The following is a 21017-nucleotide window of genomic DNA, read 5'->3' as shown; positions in this document are numbered from 1 at the left end:
ATGATCATCTCAGAGTCGCGGGCCAAGCTCCGTTTCCTCAAGGGGCGGAGTTCCATTGCCTCTGCCTCGATCTAGTTCTCCTCATGGCGGCAGCCAGGGGGGGCTACTTCAGGCAGTAGCGCGGGTGGTCTGAGGCACTCCGCAGCCAGTTGAGCTGCCAATGGAACGTGCTGGGCCCTCTACAAGGAGCGTACCAGCCGTATCCTTTGGCGCTCCTCCCAATGACCAGATGTCGATTGCTGCATCGGAGGGTGAGCCAGAGCTATAATGGCTGAAATAATGGCTATGCTTTCCCGGGCCGCCGTAGGGGTAGGTGGAGACTTCCACCGTGTCCCGAGCCCTCAAGGTTGCACGATTGGTTCTCGGGGTGGTCCGCGCTGATACTCAGCTCCCCGCCTCGGTGCCTTTCTTCCCGGAGGTGCATGAGGAGCTCACCAGGTCGTGGACGGCACCTTTTACCTGCCGGAAACCGATCTGCTGGTTCCTCCTCCCTCACCACCCTCGATGGTGGGGCAGCTAGGGGGTTACAAGGGTCCCCCCGGTGGAGCGGTCGGTTGCGATGCAGTTGTGTCATAATACCGCCTCCAACCGGCAGGGAGAACCGTGCCTCCCCTCCCGGGTCTGTAGGTACTCGACTGCAGCGATGCCTATACGACCTGTGGAGAAGCTGCCTCCGCCTTACACGCTACGGCGTAATTGCAAGCTGAATATGCGCTGCATCTGCTGCCTACTTATACTCACGCTGTGATCAGCGGCAGCTGGATGCAATAATCGCATGCCAATGTGCATTGGCTCGTTTAGTTTACACTCGAAGTAGATTGGTCTCTCTAAGCGAGATCCCAATTCGTCGGTCATCCGACGTGACGTCTCCGTTCCCTCCTTCAGGGAACGAGGGTTACCGAGACGTTTCTGAGAATAATTTTTGTGGATCTGTCTCATGCCAAGAGTAACAGTGAACATTGTATTTTTGCTCTTTGGAAGGAAGGCCATATGAACAGTCTTTTACAATCTTCACAGTCTTTTATTTCAATTATTATCTGTATTTAATTATCTAGTCATATTCATATATTCTTATTTGCTCATATACTCTTGATATTTATTTTTACTTTACATTTATATTGATATTTTACTTTTATATTGGTTTTGTCTTGCTATAGGTCTCTGTAGATGTAATAAGCACAATGATGTGTAAAGGGTAATGTTAAAGTTTCATTATTTCTTCTGGAACAGGGAGAGCTTCTCTCTGCTGGAGTGTCTGTATTATCTTGAAGGTTGGCTGATAAGGAGCTGCTGCCATGGACACTGAATGTGTTTTGATGTTGTATGCTTTGGAAGATCTCAGATGACGCTTGATGTGGCTGTTAGATTTCTTCCCTACACTGTAAAAAATGACCATGAATTTAACGGTAAAAGACTGTAAAAATGCTACAGTAAAAACCTGTTAAATGGTTAACGGAAAATTCCTCTACTATATACGGTGAAAAACTGTATTAGACTGTATTGTAACTGTGTTTTATGGTAGTATACCGTTTTTGGAAGTGAAAAAGACCGTATAATTTACAGTGAATAACCGTAAATTGACATTCCCAGAATTCCCTGCGTTACATTTCAAATTTGATGTTTTTTTTGTTGAAATAACTATGATTCTTCTTAGTTTTTTCTCATCAGTTTTGTATATTAGGGTTGTATGTTACACCTAATGTTGTTAAATGAATGTTTATTGCATTATTTCAGTTTTTTATTATATTACCATGATGGTGTTTAGTGTTTGTGTGAATGACACTGTGCACCTTCTATATATGTTATTATTTAAAAGCTATTTAAATTCACCACCTACATTTGGTGATTATCAGTGTATTACAAAGGTACAAAACAGATTTCAGTACTTCAATAGGTTGGTATATTAACATTATATCAGTTAAGGAAATTACGGTATTTAACTGTAAATTTGTTAAAACCGTAAAACCTAAAATGTTGCTACCATATTTTTACGGTCAAATTCCGGCAACCACAGCTCCTGTTTTTTTACCGTAAATTTTACGGATTTTTTTTTACAGTGTAGGAGCGTTCATAATAAAGAAATCTGTGGTTGACAATTTTCGCTTTAACTGTTTCCACAAAATCTTTAATCTTTCATCTTTAACACAAGAAGTGTTTATTTCTATCTTTATGTCAGACAGACAGACAGTCAACATTAGGCCTCAAAAAAAAGGTTTGTTTTTGGGTGAATATCATGAATTTATGTCCAGGTCATATTTGACAAAAGCAAAATAAATGAATACGTCTGAACTTTTTAATACTTTTGAGCTTTCTATGCATCAAAGAATTCCACAAAGATTTTAAACAGCACTACCATTTTCAACATTGATAATAATAAGAAATGATTCTTGAGCAGCAAATCAGCATATTAGAATGATTTCTGAAGGATCATGTGACACTAAGTAATGATGGAGTAATGATGCAGAAAATTATATATACATATATTCAAATACAAAATAGAAATTTTGAATTGAAATAATATTTCACATTACTCCTGTTAAATAAAATAAATAAATGCAGCTTTGGTGAAATTGAGCGACTTCTTTCAAAAACATTCATTTTTAATCAGTAGTGTACTGTATGTCCATTTAGAGGCAATTATCGATAGTGTGATTAATTTAATTAATTATATTAGGCATTTCTAAAGCATAAATGAAACAGTATATTGTCCTGCATTACAGTAATGAGTATGATCATTTATCAATTCATCTGGTGGGTTTTGAGGGGGATGGTGTTCTGGACAGCTGCCCTGTCTCTCTCTCTCTCTCAGAGCGTCTGGCACTGGGCCTTTTCCTGTCTGTGTGCATGCATTCACACCCATCATGTGCCAAGATCAGCCTTCAGGAGGAGACCCGAGGCCTGCCGCACCATCAGAGGGCTGCACGAGGTGAGAAGAAGCCAGAGCTGTCAGAGCTGGGCTCCGGCTCCGGCCCCGGGCCCCTGCAGCTGCCTCCACCATCAGTAACACTGTCCTGGCACATCTTACCTGCTGACAGTTCATCTCTAAAACCTTCCTGTTGTGATCATTCAAATTCTGTCATCATTTACTCATCCTCGTGTCCTTACAAACTGTTTGATATTCTGTCTGTATTATTAAAAGCTCAAAGAAGAACAAAAAAGCACCGTACATCATAGAAAGAGTTGACTTGTGCTTCCTAGTATTTTGAAGTCGTGATAGCTTTGTGTGAGAGGCAGGTTTAAATTTCATTATTTTTGTCATTATTTTCACCTTCAGTTAACTTTTAACTCCATGTAACCTGCTGCAGCATATTTGATGTGCAGATTTCAAAAAATCTATGAATTGCGATCAAAACTTTGCTGAAAACTCTTGTGTTGCTGTATATAATCTTCTACATGCTTTCTGCTGTCTGATTAATAGTTCATATTTTTTAGCAAGTAAAAACCTTGAAGCATAATTTTAAGGTTGTGGTTTACGTGTCATTTTGCTGTGAAATCTTTATAAAGTAAACGTAATAACTTTTATATATTTTAGCAATATTTCAAGATAAACATTTACTGGACTGAAGGAACTTAGCTTTACTTGATTATCCATACATGTGTTAAAATCTGAGCATCAGATATAAAACATCATCGTTTTGAGGAATGCTTATTTGTTCATCTCCAAATTATTGTATTGCATTGTATTGTTTTTCCTCCACAATAAAAACTACAGAGCTTTAATCATCAAACTAAATATTTTAAATATTATTTTACTACGACATATTATTGTGAGAAACAGAGTGACAACTTATGTTTTTTTTATGCAATTTATGTAAGTAGTCTGCTATATTGTTAAAATGATCTCATAGATTTACATTACAAACTATAAGAATTTCAGTTTACTTATAGCCAATAAATATCAGCAATTTCAGCTTAGTTTGTGCTTCTGAATCATGTCTGAGTTTTCAAATTTTGACTAAAGGTTCAATAAACTGCTACACTGAAAAATAAAATAGATTCTGACTATTATTTCATATGTTAGGCTTTACAAGGTTAACTGCTGCTGAGGCATGAATGCATCGTCCAAAACAGTTTTGTGAACAGAATCAACCAAATCACTGAAAAGAATCAACTCAAAGGAACAGTTTGTTCACAAACCTGACATCGCTTTTCTCATGGACGTTTACTAAGAAGAGCTAGAGTGCATGTCAAGATTTGTATGACTTCAATCTTTGCATTGTATCGATTACTTATATGATACATTTATGGTACTTTTTCATCCTTTTGAACTTGAAAGTCCAAACAGTACTTTCAAAATGTTCTCCACTTGTGTTCAACAGAAGAAAGTAAGTCTCGGAACAACATGAGGATGATTAAATAAGATTGGTTTAAGGTCAGTTCTCAGTGCTGTTTCATCACTCACAGGCTTTTGTCTTTTCCTTTGCTTTAAGACTCCAAAACAAAAAAACGATCTGTACGCTAACTGGTAATGTGGCTTTTAGTCACTCAGTCATCTACATGAAGGGATATAATGAAGTTCATTACTGAGAGGTGTTTTGTGCTGTAGAAGTGTCACTGATGGTACAGACCTGTTTTGTCCACGCTATCCTTTTGTTTGCATTTCCCCTTGGTAACGGAAACGTCATCGATAGCGATGTCTCCCTCAAAACCGTTTCCACGGATACCTTCGAACACCACCTGACAAAGAAAAACGCGAGTTAGACAGCAGTCTCGCCCGTGACACGTTTGCTCTGAAGACACTCTAGTTCATTAAAACGGACACATTTCTTCCATTCCCATCAAAAACACACACACACACATACATAAGGACAAATTAATTGAAACATTTAATTTTTGTTTGGGACGTCACAATCAGCAACGGACAAAATTTACACAAACTGAACTCCAACATCAACACCAATAACAGTGAGAAAACTCCCTAAGGACTGACTGACTTTAAAATGTATGAGTGTGAATTTAAATTGAACTGGCCACATCCCACAGGAAGCTGAATAACTCGATGCCAGGAATAGGAATTATTCATTGTATAATTCCACAAATTCAACAGAACAGAAGTTTTCATAAACAAGCTTTCTGACAAAAATAGATAATCATTTATGTTCTGCGTAATTATGCATGTTTATTCCTTTGTACATAGTAACTGATTTGACATAATTATCCAAACTACTGTCAAAGCAATTAACATGACCATCAAATCAGATTTTAATTTGACCATACAGCACCACAAAATGTCCACATTATTATTTTCAGATACATTAATAAAACATAAATATGATGACATTATGCGTGCATACTGCATATAGCAGACAAAATGGTAGAAAAACATAATTTTGAATATTAGTTTGAATTTATTACAGACCCTAGTGAACACCATAATAAAAAAACTAAAGTTTTTTTTTGTTTGTTTGTTTTGTTTTGTTTTTCACAGGGCACATTAAAAATAACACAGTACTATATCAAACATTTGTACAGTAAGTTATAAAAAATTGCATATTGGCCTATAAAGTCATAATAATAAGATTATTTGCTGGTATTTATTTTCTCCCCATGTAAGCTGCGTTTGACTGACAGCTTAATTACAGCAGCTCTGAAGCTCACTGCAGAGACCTAATCAGATCCATGTCAGAGTTACGTTCAGTCTAACTGGAGTTTACAGAATTACCCCCTCCCCAGACACACACACACACACACACACCTCTAAACCCCAGCCGGAGGACTAACGCACAAGTAATTGAAATGTATAAATGAGCAAAAGTGAACAGAGCTATTCAATACATTTAATCCACCCACAGCCCCTTAAAACAGATCTAAAGCAATTCACACTTTCTCAAACTTTGCAGAATGGCCTTTTATTTTAGCTTTAAGGTTATAAGAACTTTTGCATAACATGGACAAAATTTGGAGAGCTTTTATGGGCACAGGAAAGAGTATGGAGGCCAGGGCTGTTATTGTTAACTAAAACGGTTTTGTTTTTTTAATTAAAATAAAGCAGAAATTAAATAAAAATATAAATTTTAGATAAAAAACCGAAATAGTTTAAGCACTTAAAATAAATAAATTAAATAAAAATAAATAAATATTAACCAAAAATGAAAAAAACAGGACAAAATAGCAATAGTAATATTAAAAAATAAATAAATATATAAAGTAGTTTTTAATAAAAATACAAAATTAAATTAAAATTAAACTGATGTGACTTTCTCTAATAAATACACTTTTAGAACAAAAGGTACAAAGCTGTCAGTGGGGCATTATCCTAAGTTACAAAAGCTAAAAGGTATGTTTGCTCCATATTTACCCCTAAATGGAACATATTATTACCTTAAAGGTACATATTAGTACTTTAAAAGTACTTATTAGCACCTAAAGTGTACAATTAGTAGATGAATTCAGGTTGATTGGAACCCTTTTTCCCAGTCATTTCAATGACAAAAAGTGTCCCAATCAATCTGGATTCACCCCTACCTTTTGAAAGGGTACTGTGTTTTTGTTTTTTTTGTTTTTGGAGATTGTATATGATTATTTCAACGTGATTTGAAGCAGAGAGGCAGTATGACTGTTTTTATTCAGCCGAAAAATGACATTTTCTAGCATGGTTCACACACTTGACCAGGTGAAGATAGCATGCATTGCTAAGTGCACACACTCTTGACCCGTATGCTTTAATGAACACAACACACAGACACACACACACACCTGCAGCATCACCCCGGGCTCCCACGGTGCCCAAATGAATGAGTGACTCTGAATAAATAGCAGAGGCTGAGCGGGATCAAGGGATGAGGGCAGATGGGTAATTTGATTTGTCTTGTGTGTGTAAAACAGTCTCTCTGTCTGTGCTAATTGGCTGCGGGGCCACAGTGGACGCCGGGTGACACGGCATCATTAGGGCAATGTCAAGCAGCGCTCCATAAGCATATCTGCTCACCTGAATATATATTCATGCATTACAAGCCCAGACTCTCAAACACACAGAGAATGCATTTAACTCGCGGTACACTTCCAGAATTACAAGGTCACTGTATGCATAAAAACATGCTCAAAGGGCAAACGCAAACATGCAAAACATGCACAAAGAGATCTCGCCATAGTCTGTTGTAGCAGTAATTGGTAGGTGAGGCGATGTGTGTTTTCTCTCTGTTCGTTAATGCAAATGGCTTCCTCTAATGGGCAGAGCACAGTTGACTTTAGTGGGTTGAGCTCATTAGGAGTATGACAGACCATTCACCTCTCACACATGAGCTCAGATGCCAGCGGAGACAGAAAGAAACAATTATGCGCAGCGTCTGAGAGGCGTAGGCATGCAGACGCCTCTCCAGCTCCATGTTCATTAGATTGGGTGAGATAGAGAGCAGCGTGCAGGAGCGGGGAGAGATGGTGCTAAAGCAGAACTTAAAGAAACAGTTCAACCAAATTCTGTCGCTCTAGCTTTTGTGGAACGCAAAATGTGAAGTTACACAGAATATCGCTGCTGCTCTTTTCCATGCAAAGACAAAAACAACAACCAGGGGCTGAACTTACATTTTGGTTCATTTACCACATAAGACTAGTGTATGGCTTCAGAAGACATTCACAAATACAGTACTTTTTTCTCTAAGCAATTTGGTTTCTGGCCAAAATATTCAACAGAAATGGCTATATGTCATTTCATAGATACCATAAAAAGTAGTTTGGATCAAGGAAAAGTCGTGGGAGCAGTATTTTTAGACTTTAAAAAGGCTGTTGATACTGTGAATCATTAAGTACTCAAAAATAAATTGAAATCTCAACAAGCTCTAAACTGGTTTAAACCATACCTGGGTTGTTGACAGCAATGTGTTAAAATTAGCGGTGTGAAATCATCACTTCAAAAACGCAAATTAGGTGTACCACAAGGTTCAATATTGGGTGCGTTGCTTTTTTGTTTATATATAAATTATTTACCTGAAAGTTGCAAGGAGGTTGGTTGTCAAATGTATGCAGATGACACAATTATGTAACAGCAGAAACTTCTCATCTGGCTGCTGAAATGTTAACCAGGCAATTGGTCAGTGTTTCCCAGTGGCTGCAGGATAACTCTTTAACTTTAAATCACAACAAAACAGTTTCAATGTGTTTTCCATTAAAGAACAAAGCACTGGATGGATTTAAAATCTAAATTGACCAAAAGGAAATCAAGGAAGTGAGTGAATTTATCTGCTCACCTGAATATATATTCATGCATTACAAGCCCAGACTCTCAAACACACAGAGAATGCATTTAACTCGCGGTACACTTCCAGAATTACAAGGTCACTGTATGCATAAAAACATGCTCAAAGGGCAAACGCAAACATGCAAAACATGCACAAAGAGATCTCGCCATAGTCTGTTGTAGCAGTAATTGGTAGGTGAGGCGATGTGTGTTTTCTCTCTGTTCGTTAATGCAAATGGCTTCCTCTAATGGGCAGAGCACAGTTGACTTTAGTGGGTTGAGCTCATTAGGAGTATGACAGACCATTCACCTCTCACACATGAGCTCAGATGCCAGCGGAGACAGAAAGAAACAATTATGCGCAGCGTCTGAGAGGTGTAGGCATGCAGACGCCTCTCCAGCTCCATGTTCATTAGATTGGGTGAGATAGAGAGCAGCGTGCAGGAACGGGGGAGAGATGGAGCTAAAGCAGAACTTAAAGAAACAGTTCAACCAAATTCTGTCGCTCTAGCTTTTGTGGAACGCAAAATGTGAAGTTACACAGAATATCGCTGCTGCTCTTTTCCATGCAAAGACAAAAACAACAACCAGGGGCTGAACTTACATTTTGGTTCATTTACCACATAAGACTAGTGTATGGCTTCAGAAGACATTCACAAATACAGTACTTTTTTTTTAAACCAGATTTATGCATATTTATCCAAAGCAACTTGCAAACAAGGAGAACAAAAAAAAAACAATTCATTCAAAATCCTATTATATAAAAATCCTAAATTGATCATAGAAATACATGCTTTTAGTGTTCAATAGTTTGGAGTAATTCAGATTTTCAAAAGTGAAAATAAAAACTTGCTACAAATGATTCATATTTCAAATAAATGCTGTTCTTTTGAACATTATATATTTAAAGTTATTCAAAAATCCTGAGGGGAAAAAAACAACAGTTTCCACAAAAATATTAAGCAAAACAAGAACAACTGTTTTGAACACTGATAATAATGATTTTTTTTTTTTTTGCTTTGCACAGCAAATCAGCATATTAGAATGATTTCTAAAGTATCATGTGAATGTGGAATGATGTTGAAAATTCAGCTTTGCATCACAGAAATAAATGACATGTTAAAATCTACTGAAGTATAAAACCGCCATTATGAATTGTAATAATATTTTACAATTGTTTAATTTAAATACAATTGTTGAATGTTTAATTTTAAATGTAGTGTTATCAGTGAGAATTAATTTTAATATTATGGTGTTATATAACCCTCCTTCTCATAATGTTTCGTTTTACCATGATTTTGATGAACTGTTTAAATTGTTTAATTGTCGCACTGAAACAATTTTACTGGGAGATTTTATTATAAATTGGTTGGATAACAGTAAGAAAAAAAAACTTAAAATTATTGCATCTAAATATAAACGGCATCAAATGATAATGAGTCCTACAAGAATCACTCGAACTAGTAAAACATTGATAGATTTAATTTTTACAAATAAACCAGAACAAGTTACAAAAATGTATAAATAGTTAACAGGTCTGTCTGATCACAACTTGACCTTGATTGTCAGAAAATTAACAAAACAACGATTTCAGAGCTGTTTTTTTTTTTGGAACCAGAGTTAATAATTCACAATAATAACAAACTGGGAGAGTATATTTCAAATTGATCATTTAAATGAGTGATGTGATTTTTTGATTGACACACTTGCAAATATAATCCAGAAGTTTACATGCTCCTTTAAAAGCAACAGGAGAAAAGTTTTTTTTTTTGCCTTGGATAAAAAATGGTATTCATCAGCTAATGAAACAGAGGAATCTGGCACTGAAAAAATCCATATCTACAAAACAACAAACAGATATATTGATCTTTAAAGGTGGTTAAAAGTTAAAAGTGGTTAGTGAACTGAGAAAAGCAAAGTCATCTTATTTCATGCAGTTGTTTGCTGACGCACAGGGCAATAGTTCACTTATTTGGAAACATATGAATAAATTAACCAATCTGAAATTTAATCAAAGTAAAGGCATAACAAAACTGAATATAAATGGCAAGGTCAGTATTGATGCTTTGGAAATTGCAAATTAATTTAATACTTTTTTTTGTTAAATCAGTAGAAGAACTTGCAACAAATTTCAATTCTATTTGTTTATCACATGATATAGTAAGAAATTAAACTCCATCTGTTTATGTTTCACAGGTTGATAAAGATAAAATCGGTAAAATTATTAATCAATTAAACAGTCCAAAAGCTAAAGATATATTCGGTTTAGATGCTTCTCTTATTAAAAAAACATAGTGCAACATTGGTAAGGCCAATAGCTCATTTGGTAAATTTATCTATTAAAACTGGTGAGTTTCCACAAAAATTTAAAACAGCTGTGGTGACCCCTGTTTTTAAGTCTGGAGAGACTGATGAGGTGTGTAATTATAGACCCATCTCAATCATTCCAGTAATTTCCAAAGTTTTAGAAAAGCTAGTGGTTAAACAATTAATGAATTATCTGGAAAAACAATAATCTGCTAAACTCTAAGCAATTTGGTTTCTGGCCAAAATATTCAACAGAAATGGCTATATGTCATTTCATAGATACCATAAAAAGTAGTTTGGATCAAGGAAAAGTCGTGGGAGCAGTATTTTTAGACTTTAAAAAGGCTGTTGATACTGTGAATCATTAAGTACTCAAAAATAAATTGAAATCTCAACAAGCTCTAAACTGGTTTAAACCATACCTGGGTTGTTGACAGCAATGTGTTAAAATTAGCGGTGTGAAATCATCACTTCAAAAACGCAAATTAGGTGTACCACAAGGTTCAATATTGGGTGCGTTGCTTTTTTGTTTATATATAAATTATTTACCTGAAAGTTGCAAGGAGGTTGGTTGTCAAATGTATGCAGATGACACAATTATGTAACAGCAGAAACTTCTCATCTGGCTGCTGAAATGTTAACCAGGCAATTGGTCAGTGTTTCCCAGTGGCTGCAGGATAACTCTTTAACTTTAAATCACAACAAAACAGTTTCAATGTGTTTTCCATTAAAGAACAAAGCACTGGATGGATTTAAAATCTAAATTGACCAAAAGGAAATCAAGGAAGTGAGTGAATTTAAATATTTAGGTGTCATTGTAGACTCTAAGCATAAGTTTGATGCCCATATTAAGAAAATGTCTAAAACTATTAAGACAAATTTGAACTGTTTTCGTATGATAAGATCATGTATATCTCTTAAAGCAGCTCAAATGTTTATGCATGCTATGATATTATCATATATGACCTATTGTGCGATAATCTGGGGTCAGGCTTCCCAATCAGTTGTTAAACCTGTAATGTCATTGTACAAACAAACTTTAAAAGTAATGGATCAGAAACCAATGAAATGGCATCATTGTCAAATTCTTCAAAAGTATAATTTGTTAAGTTTTGATAATCTTTTAAAGTTTTCATTTATAAAAACAGTATTTAAGTGTATATATGGCCTTGTCCCTGATGTGATCTGTCAGTTGATACAAAAATTGACTTTGAAAAGATTTGTTTGAGTTTATTTTAAAAACTCGACTTGACTTTTGATCTCAGACTACAAATCTGAGCACAGTTTGAGATCTCTTTTTCTCCATTTAATCTCATCGCTGTCAAAGAGAAACAATTAAACAATAGAAAACTTTGTTTTTCTCTCCAATGGGAAAATTGTCATTTTTGGTTGAACTACTCCACTGAACGTAGCAGGAAGAGTTCCAGAACAGCTGCTGTAACGGAGACTCACAGTCCGGTGAATTTCATCAACCAATCACTATGGAGAGCAGTGCTAGCAGAGAGGCAAGAGGTGAGAGTGATGGGAAATTTCGAGCACACAGAGAGGAGAGGTTAATGGATAGCAAACACGACAAAGAGCTGAGAGCATCAGCGGAGAAACCAGCAAGCGATAAAGAGGATAAAGAGAAAAGAGGAGATGATGAGGAAAGAGCTCAAAGGGCTGTGTGAAAATGGATCAGCACTTGCAGAGTGGACGCTTTTCTCTGCTCTTCCCTCAATCTTTTCAGAAAATCATAATTAAGCAAAGCTAATTACCAGCTCTCCCTCGCTCCCTGAACTCTTCCTTTGTAAAGCTCCTGGCGCTTTTGTCATCATCTTGTTTCCCCGCTGGCATCTTTCACACGGCTGTACAAAACGCTTCTGCCTGCGGTGACCTTTTCCATTAACAAACGGAAAAAGGACTTTAGAGATGCGTAAGATAAACTGTAGACTTTAGACTAGATTTTGACATTTTCTGTAGTGCTGTTTACCTGTGAAAAAGATGTCACCAAAGGTGGATTTCAGTGCATTAATAATTCTATCGCTAGGGGGTTCCCTACACATCCAAGTAAAAAGAAACCACCTTCAAATATTTATGATATTAAGATCTCTAGCTATATGAAGATATGTACAAAATGTATTTATTTATAGAAATTAATACCTTGTTATTCCACAAGGATACATTAAACTTTTGTGTAAACAGTGAGGACATTTATAATGTTACAAAATAAAAAATACTATTCTCTTAAAGAATTCTGAAAAAATGTATCACAGTTTGAAAATGCGCTTCGACATTGCTAATAACAAGAAATGTTTCTTCTGCAGTAAATCAGCATATTAGAATGATTTTTGAAGCTTCACGTGATAATGAAGACTGCTGAAAATTCAGCTTTGCATCAGGAATAAATTACATTTTAAAATATTTTTAAATAGAAAACGAACTTTTTTAACTTTTTTATAACCTTGCTATGGAAGCCCATTTCCACCACTGAAAAAAAAAAAATTATAACGACTTTTTAGTTATAAAGTCCAATTTTGAGGGGGAAAAAAGACTGATATGTTCTCAGAAATGCGAGTTTATATCTCACAATTCTGACTTAACTCGCAACTGGGTCTTATAAATTCTGACTTTTTTCTCAGAATTGCAAGTTTATATCTCAAAATTGTGACTTTATAACTCACAATTGTGAGTTTATATCACGCAATTCTGACATAATTTCTCAGAATTACAAGTTAATATCTCACAGTTCTGACTTTATAACTCACAATTACGAGTTTATATCTCACAATTCTGAGAAAAAAGTCTTTTTTATTTTTTTTTATTCAGTGGCGGAAATGGGCTTATACATACCTTGCTGAATTAAAGTATTAATTTATTTAAAAAAAATAATAATAATCAAAGAATCCTGAAAAAGTCCCATAGGTTCCAAAAAAATACTAAGCAGCACAACTGTTTCCAACATTGATAATAAATCAGCATATTAGAATGATTTCTGAAGGATCTGACAAATGGCTGATCAAAGAATCCTGAAAAAGTCCCATAGGTTCCAAAAAAATACTAAGCAGCACAACTGTTTCCAACATTGATAATAAATCAGCATATTAGAATGATTTCTGAAGGATCTGATAAATGGCTGATGAAAATTCAGCTTTGCCACTACAGGAAAAAGTATATTTTATATTTTAAAGTATATTAAAATAGAAAACCATTATTTTAAATTGTAATATTATTTCACAATATTACTTTTCTTACTGAATAAATGCATCCTTAATGAGTATAAGAGACTTATATAAACGTGTACAAACTGTGTATATATAAACAATAATTCTAAAATGGTTTTTAGATTCTACATTTTTATAAATATTTTAACCAACTGGTTCTTAATTAGAATCAGATTCATTAATCAAAAAAAACTGTAACAACGATTTTAATGATGTTATATATGTACATCGAGTTGTTTGTTGTTGCAAAATAAACTAATGTGTGTTTATATGGAAATTACATTTGAAATTTGTAATGTTGCAGTTATATAAGAAAATAATTCAAAATGCAATGGAACTGAATGTACACATATTATTTAAGATCCAGTTCTCAACTCCCAAGCTAATCTATAACATCTCAGAGCTCCTCCAACGCTGTGAGGTCTGTTAGATCTCTGTAAAAACCCCAACTATCAATCCCGCTCAGTTTAACCTCAAACATGCTGCCCGTGTAATGGATTCACACAGCCGAGTAAAGCTTTCGGATAAAGCAACGCTGTTGTGATTCTGCTTGATCCATCAGGCTTAGCGATGGGTGAGACGCCTCATGCAACGACGCATAGACATACTTCCTTTTTCTCTGAGATTCTGTGGGAAAATGATGCTAATTTATCTCAGCAAGCCTCCGCAGTCACTCGCTCCACACGGCAAGAGTCAATGGAGAAACAAAGAGGAGATGAGAACAGAGCAAACAAACAGACAGCGCAGAAACACGGCTGTCTGCCGGACTTGTCAAGTCCTATTGTCCAGGAACGCCTGGATTGGTCTTTAGCATCGATTGATGGAGGCCAACTGGGGCCTGGATGAGAGGTGAGGATCTATTTACGTCTTCAAGTGTCAAATACATGGCATTACTGAGTGAAATGAAAGAGACAGCACAGAAAGAGGAGAGAGGCTAGCAACTGTTTTTTCAAAAAATTAACTGTGAGGAAAAAGAAGTAAAAATACCAGTTTTTCCCACTCTAGATGGCAAGTGAAAAGTGAGAGGTGAGAACAGATTTGGCCAATATAAAATCTAAATGTACCCTATTTACTTATCCAGTTAACCCTATTCAATTATCTAAAACAGAAACAGTGTATTCAACGAGAAAAATATAGGAATTACATACCAGAATGGAGGATTTGTGGGTTCAGCCAAAAAAGAAAAGTCATGTAAAATAAAATCTAAAAATAATATAAATAAAACTTTTTTTAACTAGTTACCAAGGCAACATTTCTCATTTAAACTGATGTACTAAAATTTTAAAAACGGTATACAATAACAAAATATATATGACACAATCGACTAAAAATGTCAAAAACACACAAAAATTACTAAAACTAACAAAAACAAAAAATACATACAAATTAATATATAAAAATAAAACAACTGAAAGAAAATGATACAAAATATAATAGTAATTATGTGATATTAGTGATAATACTAAAATAACACTGGGGCACAATAAGACTGGAAATGTAAAATAAGAAAATAAAAAGTTACGAGTGTATTTTGATTTCATGCTGACTTGTTCCTACTCTTACTGTGCATGATTCATATTGCTCTAAATGTTTTCCTAATCTTCATCAAAATGCAATAATGTTGTCCACCTATGCAACAACTTTTTTTCTGCTGTAATCAACATGGGTGAGGCCAAATCCCAAGGACAAAAAAAACATCCCTGTCCTACATTGTTTCCCACTGAATATTCAGTTTCACCTTGAACTTTGTCCCATTATGAAAGTCAAATGCAATTTCTTGTTGTCTTTAACAAGCAGTAGTTATAGAAAGAATGGGGGTAAAATAATCTGACAGGACCAGGACCAATGAGCCCAGACTTAAAGGCACAATATGTAATTTTCGCCTCTGGAGGGCACGTATTCAAAATAAACAAAGAGGCAAAGGTGTAGTTTGATGACGCCGTGACTGAGTGTGGAATCATGGGAGTTGTGGTCTTCATCCCCACAGCCGATGCATCAGCTCTAAAGGTTTGCACTGCTGCTTGTGATGCAAACAAATCACTGAATCAGTTTTAAATCAATTCATTGAAATGGACAGTTTGAACTGATTCAATGAACTGAATCAAACGTAAAAAACTCTTTACCAGCTCCATTTTTTCTGCTCAAGAGATGCTATTAAAATGTTTTCCTTAACGCTTTCATACTTATCAATCACAAGTCAGGAAACATTGCAAAACTAGTCTAATGACACAATGTTAGGAAACCTGATATCCAAATAACAATAATGCTTATTTTATATCTCGCTAGCAAAAGCATCACGCACATATCAGAAATATTTGATATATCCCCCCAGCCCTGCAGCCTGTCCAAACATGTGCTATAGAAAATATACTCACATGCACAACGTGCACAACACACACACGCACAGATCAGAAGAAAACACATTTGCATACAATGTGTTTGCATACAAACTCTCATGCACACACCTGGAAGGGTCCGCTCGGATAGATCTCAGCATCTGCCTTCCTCCATTGGGGCCCCTGGTGTCCGGAGAGAGTCCAGACGGCAGAATCCACAGTGGCGATGCTCTTCACCCTCATCAGAACATTGAGAGTACCTGCAGACACACAGAAAACAGGTCAGAGGAACAGTGACACTTTCACCTTGGCTGTATACTATTGACTATCACTTTGCAGTCTAGTCTGGCCATAAAAATGCAAATATAAGCATAATATAACTTTATGATGACAAATGAGAGATGCACAACATTTCTGAAATCAAACAATGCCTCAATCTACACACGTACTCAAATCACAACAGCACAGAAAACAGTAGATCAGTTATTTGAGAATTTTCACAATCCCAATCAATCAGACTGGACCTTGTGATTCTGATATGCAATTTTTATATGCAATAGATAAAATTCTTTCTTATAAACAAAACAATGTGTGCCAACAATTGCATGTTCTTTTACCACCTCAGAAAAAAATGTGTGGGATTCAAACAATTACTGGATATCAAGGTCCATCAGGATCAGTGAATTAGGGCAAACTCAGGATTTGACAAATTATGACAGATCATTGCTTCTGCTCTAATAAGACCCCTTTGACCCGCCGCTGGTGTGAGTAGATTAGCATTTCTCTGAGGGATTGCACAAAGCCCGACTTTACTACTGTGACAAATATAAGGTCAAATACATAACCGTTGATCTAACGCAACCAAGTATCACCACTGCAGAACACTGGAAAACTGATTTTTCTAAGTTGTGTACTTTTCACTTTTACTCGAAGTGAGTGAAAGTGAAAAGTAAAAGGTGAAAGTTTAGTTTTTTGCAGAATGCACGGGCATGATTTGAAATATGAAATTAAATCAAGCAAAGCACTGTAAAATGTGCATGTGTGTTCGTGTGTGTGTGCGTGTGTGTGTGTGCGTGTGTTGTGGGTGTGTGTGTGTGTTCGTGTGTGTGTGTGTGCGTGTGTGTGCGTGTGTGTGTGTGTGTGCGTGCGTGTGTGTTTAAGTTATATATACATATAAAAAAAACATTTTTATAGATTACTGGGGTATGTTTTTCAAGATTCCACATTCAATTCGTTGTGTTACTTGCTATTTCTTTGTAATTATTTATGAAATTTACAAGCAATTTCTGAGTATAAAAGTAAATCCTGCACCAACATTTTTTCAGTGTACTATAAAATACGTGATTGCGTGATTTATTTGGAATGTGCTAAACAAAGGTCATTGGTTATAAAGTTTGTTACATGTCAAATATTATTACTTAAAACGAGTATTTAAACATTCTACTGCTGAAACTGCTATTTTTACTTTTATTTTCAGGCTTTGGAAGTTTTGCATTATACATTTGAGAATATGCATCCAAAAACCTGTTGCATGTTTGAAAAGTCAAAACTTTGAATATTGCTGAAACTCATTTGCTCATTTGTCCATTGTTTAACCTGCACACTTCTCTACTATACACCACAGCAATAACTTTATAATAACTTTGTTTAACATTCATAAAATTACAAAACGTTAATCAGATCATTAAAAGTGCAGCTCTGCTAAAACTGCTTGTCTGGAAAATCAAGATGTGACATCATGATAAATTGATCTATATTCATCAGACGGTCTGTGGGTTTGTCGTCTGAGACTGACATGTGATAGATCAGCTCCAGAAACACAACTCTCCACAGAAAACAAGGCAGAGGCATCTTGCACACACACACACACTGTGATTATGTGAGGTTTAGAGCGCTTAATATCAATGTCAGCATTGAAATCTGTCACAGACACTGAGCACAAACACACACACACACACACAGAGATGATGGAAGGCAGTGAGGCCAAGTGGCACTGAATATTGCTGAAACTCATTTGCTCATTTGTCCATTGTTTAACCTGCACACTTCTCTACTATACACCACAGCAATAACTTTATAATAACTTTGTTTAACATTCATAAAATTACAAAACGTTAATCAGATCATTAAAAGTGCAGCTCTGCTAAAACTGCTTGTCTGGAAAATCAAGATGTGACATCATGATAAATTGATCTATATTCATCAGACGGTCTGTGGGTTTGTCGTCTGAGACTGACATGTGATAGATCAGCTCCAGAAACACAACTCTCCACAGAAAACAAGGCAGAGGCATCTTGCACACACACACACACACACTGTGATTATGTGAGGTTTAGAGCACTTAATATCAATGTCAGCATTGAAATCTGTCACAGACACTGAGCACAAACACACACACACACACACACACACACAGATGATGGAAGGCAGTGAGGCCAAGTGGCACCTTTATGACTCATGCATTAAATTATTACTCTGACTTTGTGCTTAAGGGAAACCAATATATAATTCAGTTGCACTTTGGAACAGAGAGAGAGAGAGAGCAAACTTTTGTAGTGCCTCAAATGAAGTATTTGCTCTGAACAATAACACACACATATATATTCACTAATGTTTCAAAACTTTCACCTGCAGAGTCTACACGCTGCTCATCACATGCACACATAGAAGATAAAAGCAGACGAGTCCAGCCAACTAACCAGGCTTCACGTCTTTACTTATTCAGGACCAGCAGATATAAATGAATAACACAGCAGCACACAGCAACATTAACAAAGCAAACAGATGGTACAGTGACGAAGTGGCTCGCTCAAAGTACAAAACACATCCTAATAAACTCATCTAAAGCTGTCTGAACAATATCAGCAGATACTGACCACCAATACATCAATCCAGACACAGCTACATAAATAACTCCAGTATAGAGCCTTACACAGCTAATTATTATTTAAAGCTTATGTTGCTTTCTATATGAGCTTTCTCCTATCGCATACATTTGTAGTAATGTAAGACACTGGCATTTTCAACATTTGAATGTCCTGATGTGTCACTGACTCAACCAATGGTGTGATTTTGTATGGGATCACCTGTTTGACCAAATAATGGCATCCAAAAATTAAAACTATATGCATTACCATTGAAAGAAGTCTCTCTATTTCACTCTTCTATTTCAATATATTTTAAAATGTAAAGCAGATTTTTTTGTACTCATTCTTCAGTGTCACATGATCCTTCAGAAATTATTTGACTATGCTGATTTGCTGCACGAGAAACATTTCTAATCATTATTAATGTTGAAAGCAGTTGTTAAGGATGGCATTTACTTAAAATAGATTTTGAACAAACTTTTAAACAGTAGTGTATTGGTATATCACTTTTCACAATCCATATAGTTTATAGTAATTTTACAGAAATTGATGCATCAATGTTATTAATGTTCCTATTTACATTTACATTGATTCATTTAGCAAAAAAGTTTATCCAAAGAAAGGTACAAATGATGAACATCGTACTTGCCTTGAAGAGACCTTTTGAGGAACATCTTGTAACAATGTCAAAAGTTGCATTGTTACCTTTTGACTTTACCTGTAGCTCAAACACTCTTTTTGGTAGCAATATGAATGGTAAATTTTGAGCTTGAAATGTGTATTGTACAAGTTCAGGTATCTGCCATTATAACACTAACAAAAATGTTTAATACTAATAACTTCTAAAAAGTAACATGGTATAACAATGTGTTTTTGACACCATCTGAAGTAACATTCAGTACCACAGTATACTGTACTATGCCATTAACTACACATCACTGCATGCTGTACCACAGCAATTTTCCCTTTTGTTTTTTTAAAAGGGAAAGTCACTCTAATAGTCAGCACGTGTCATTACTGTACAGATATTACAGTAATCAAAGTGATTTGAGGAAAATCAGGAGCCCTAACAGGAACGGCGTGTTGTATCAGAACCTTGCTATTAGCTTGCTGCCCAGACTGAAAGCATCTGCCACGTTTCAATGACCCCAATCACGCTGAAGAGCTTGCTCGCTGTCTGATAAACAAACACAAATTGTGTGCTGGTGCATCTTTAAGGTGATTACACACACTCGACTCATAGACCGTTGTGAACAATGAGCCAGACACTTAAAAAACCTTTGAAAATAAACAGCTAACCAACCCTTAGAGAAACAATCACGTCTGTGAATGTAAGGACAGGCTGTAGTAAAGGCCTAAGGCATCAAATGGACCCCTGTGCTGCCAGAGAACGACAGCATCAGAGGCCCTTGGCTAACCTTGACACAGGTCAAACACATCCAAACACTCATTCATCTCTGTAATGAGCAGAAGATGGAGGTTGAGCGGGAAAGCTGGGCAGTGGCAGGCAATTTTAAAGCACATTCAAAGCAGTTTGCTTTTTCTGTGCTGTTTGTTTTCTTGAAAGTGTTTACAGTAATTTCCGTTAAATGAAATAATGATTTCAGGGTAACATTTCTAATTTTAGTTTAGTTTAAGTTTAAACTAGGGATACACGATATTATCGGACCAATATCGGAATCGGCCGATAATGGCTTTAAATGTAAATATCGGCATCGGCCCGATATGAAAAATCATGACCAAAAATCCAATATCGTGCATCCCTAGTTGAAACTAAAATTAGTGGTATTATTGTTAGCTCAAACTGTTAAAATATTTACATTCATTCCCATAGGAAAAATGTATTGCTCAGTGCGGTTGCTTTTCCTAAGCTCAGGAGACTTCTCATATATCTCTCATTTTAGGATCAACAGCATTTCAGATGGTTCTCCTAAAATTCCTTAGGAGAAATGGAAGTAGACACAAATGAGACATGAGAAATATTTGAGAAAAAAAAAGAATCAAAACTGAGAATGTGGTGGAAGAAACTTAGAATATCTCTTTATTGTCTTGCTGCAATCTCTATCAAGACTCCATTATAGGAATATTTTATTGCTCAGTGGTTGCTCTTTCTAACCTCAGGAGACTTAGT

The 21017-nt window shown here is 35.9% G+C and overlaps 1 protein-coding gene across 1 annotated transcript in view; it reads right to left on the bottom strand.

Moving 5' to 3' along the window:
- The window catches only part of mdga1 (MAM domain containing glycosylphosphatidylinositol anchor 1), a 232265-nt gene that overhangs the window by 6496 nt on the left and 204752 nt on the right, over window positions 1-21017 (bottom strand). The window contains exons 19-20 of the mRNA XM_016533562.1: window positions 16149-16279; window positions 4569-4677 (exon numbers count right to left, since the gene is read on the bottom strand). Of these exons, the coding sequence (XP_016389048.1) occupies window positions 4569-4677; window positions 16149-16279 (240 nt within the window). The remainder of the gene's footprint in view (window positions 1-4568; window positions 4678-16148; window positions 16280-21017) is intronic.

The sequence above is a fragment of the Sinocyclocheilus rhinocerous genome, unplaced genomic scaffold, assembly GCF_001515625.1.
Source record: "Sinocyclocheilus rhinocerous isolate Xijiao unplaced genomic scaffold, SAMN03320098_v1.1 scaffold304, whole genome shotgun sequence".
Classification (NCBI taxonomy): Eukaryota; Metazoa; Chordata; class Actinopteri; order Cypriniformes; family Cyprinidae; genus Sinocyclocheilus; species Sinocyclocheilus rhinocerous.
The sequence above is the reverse complement of the archived record's forward strand: the minus strand, read 5'-3'. Positions and strand labels throughout refer to the sequence as shown.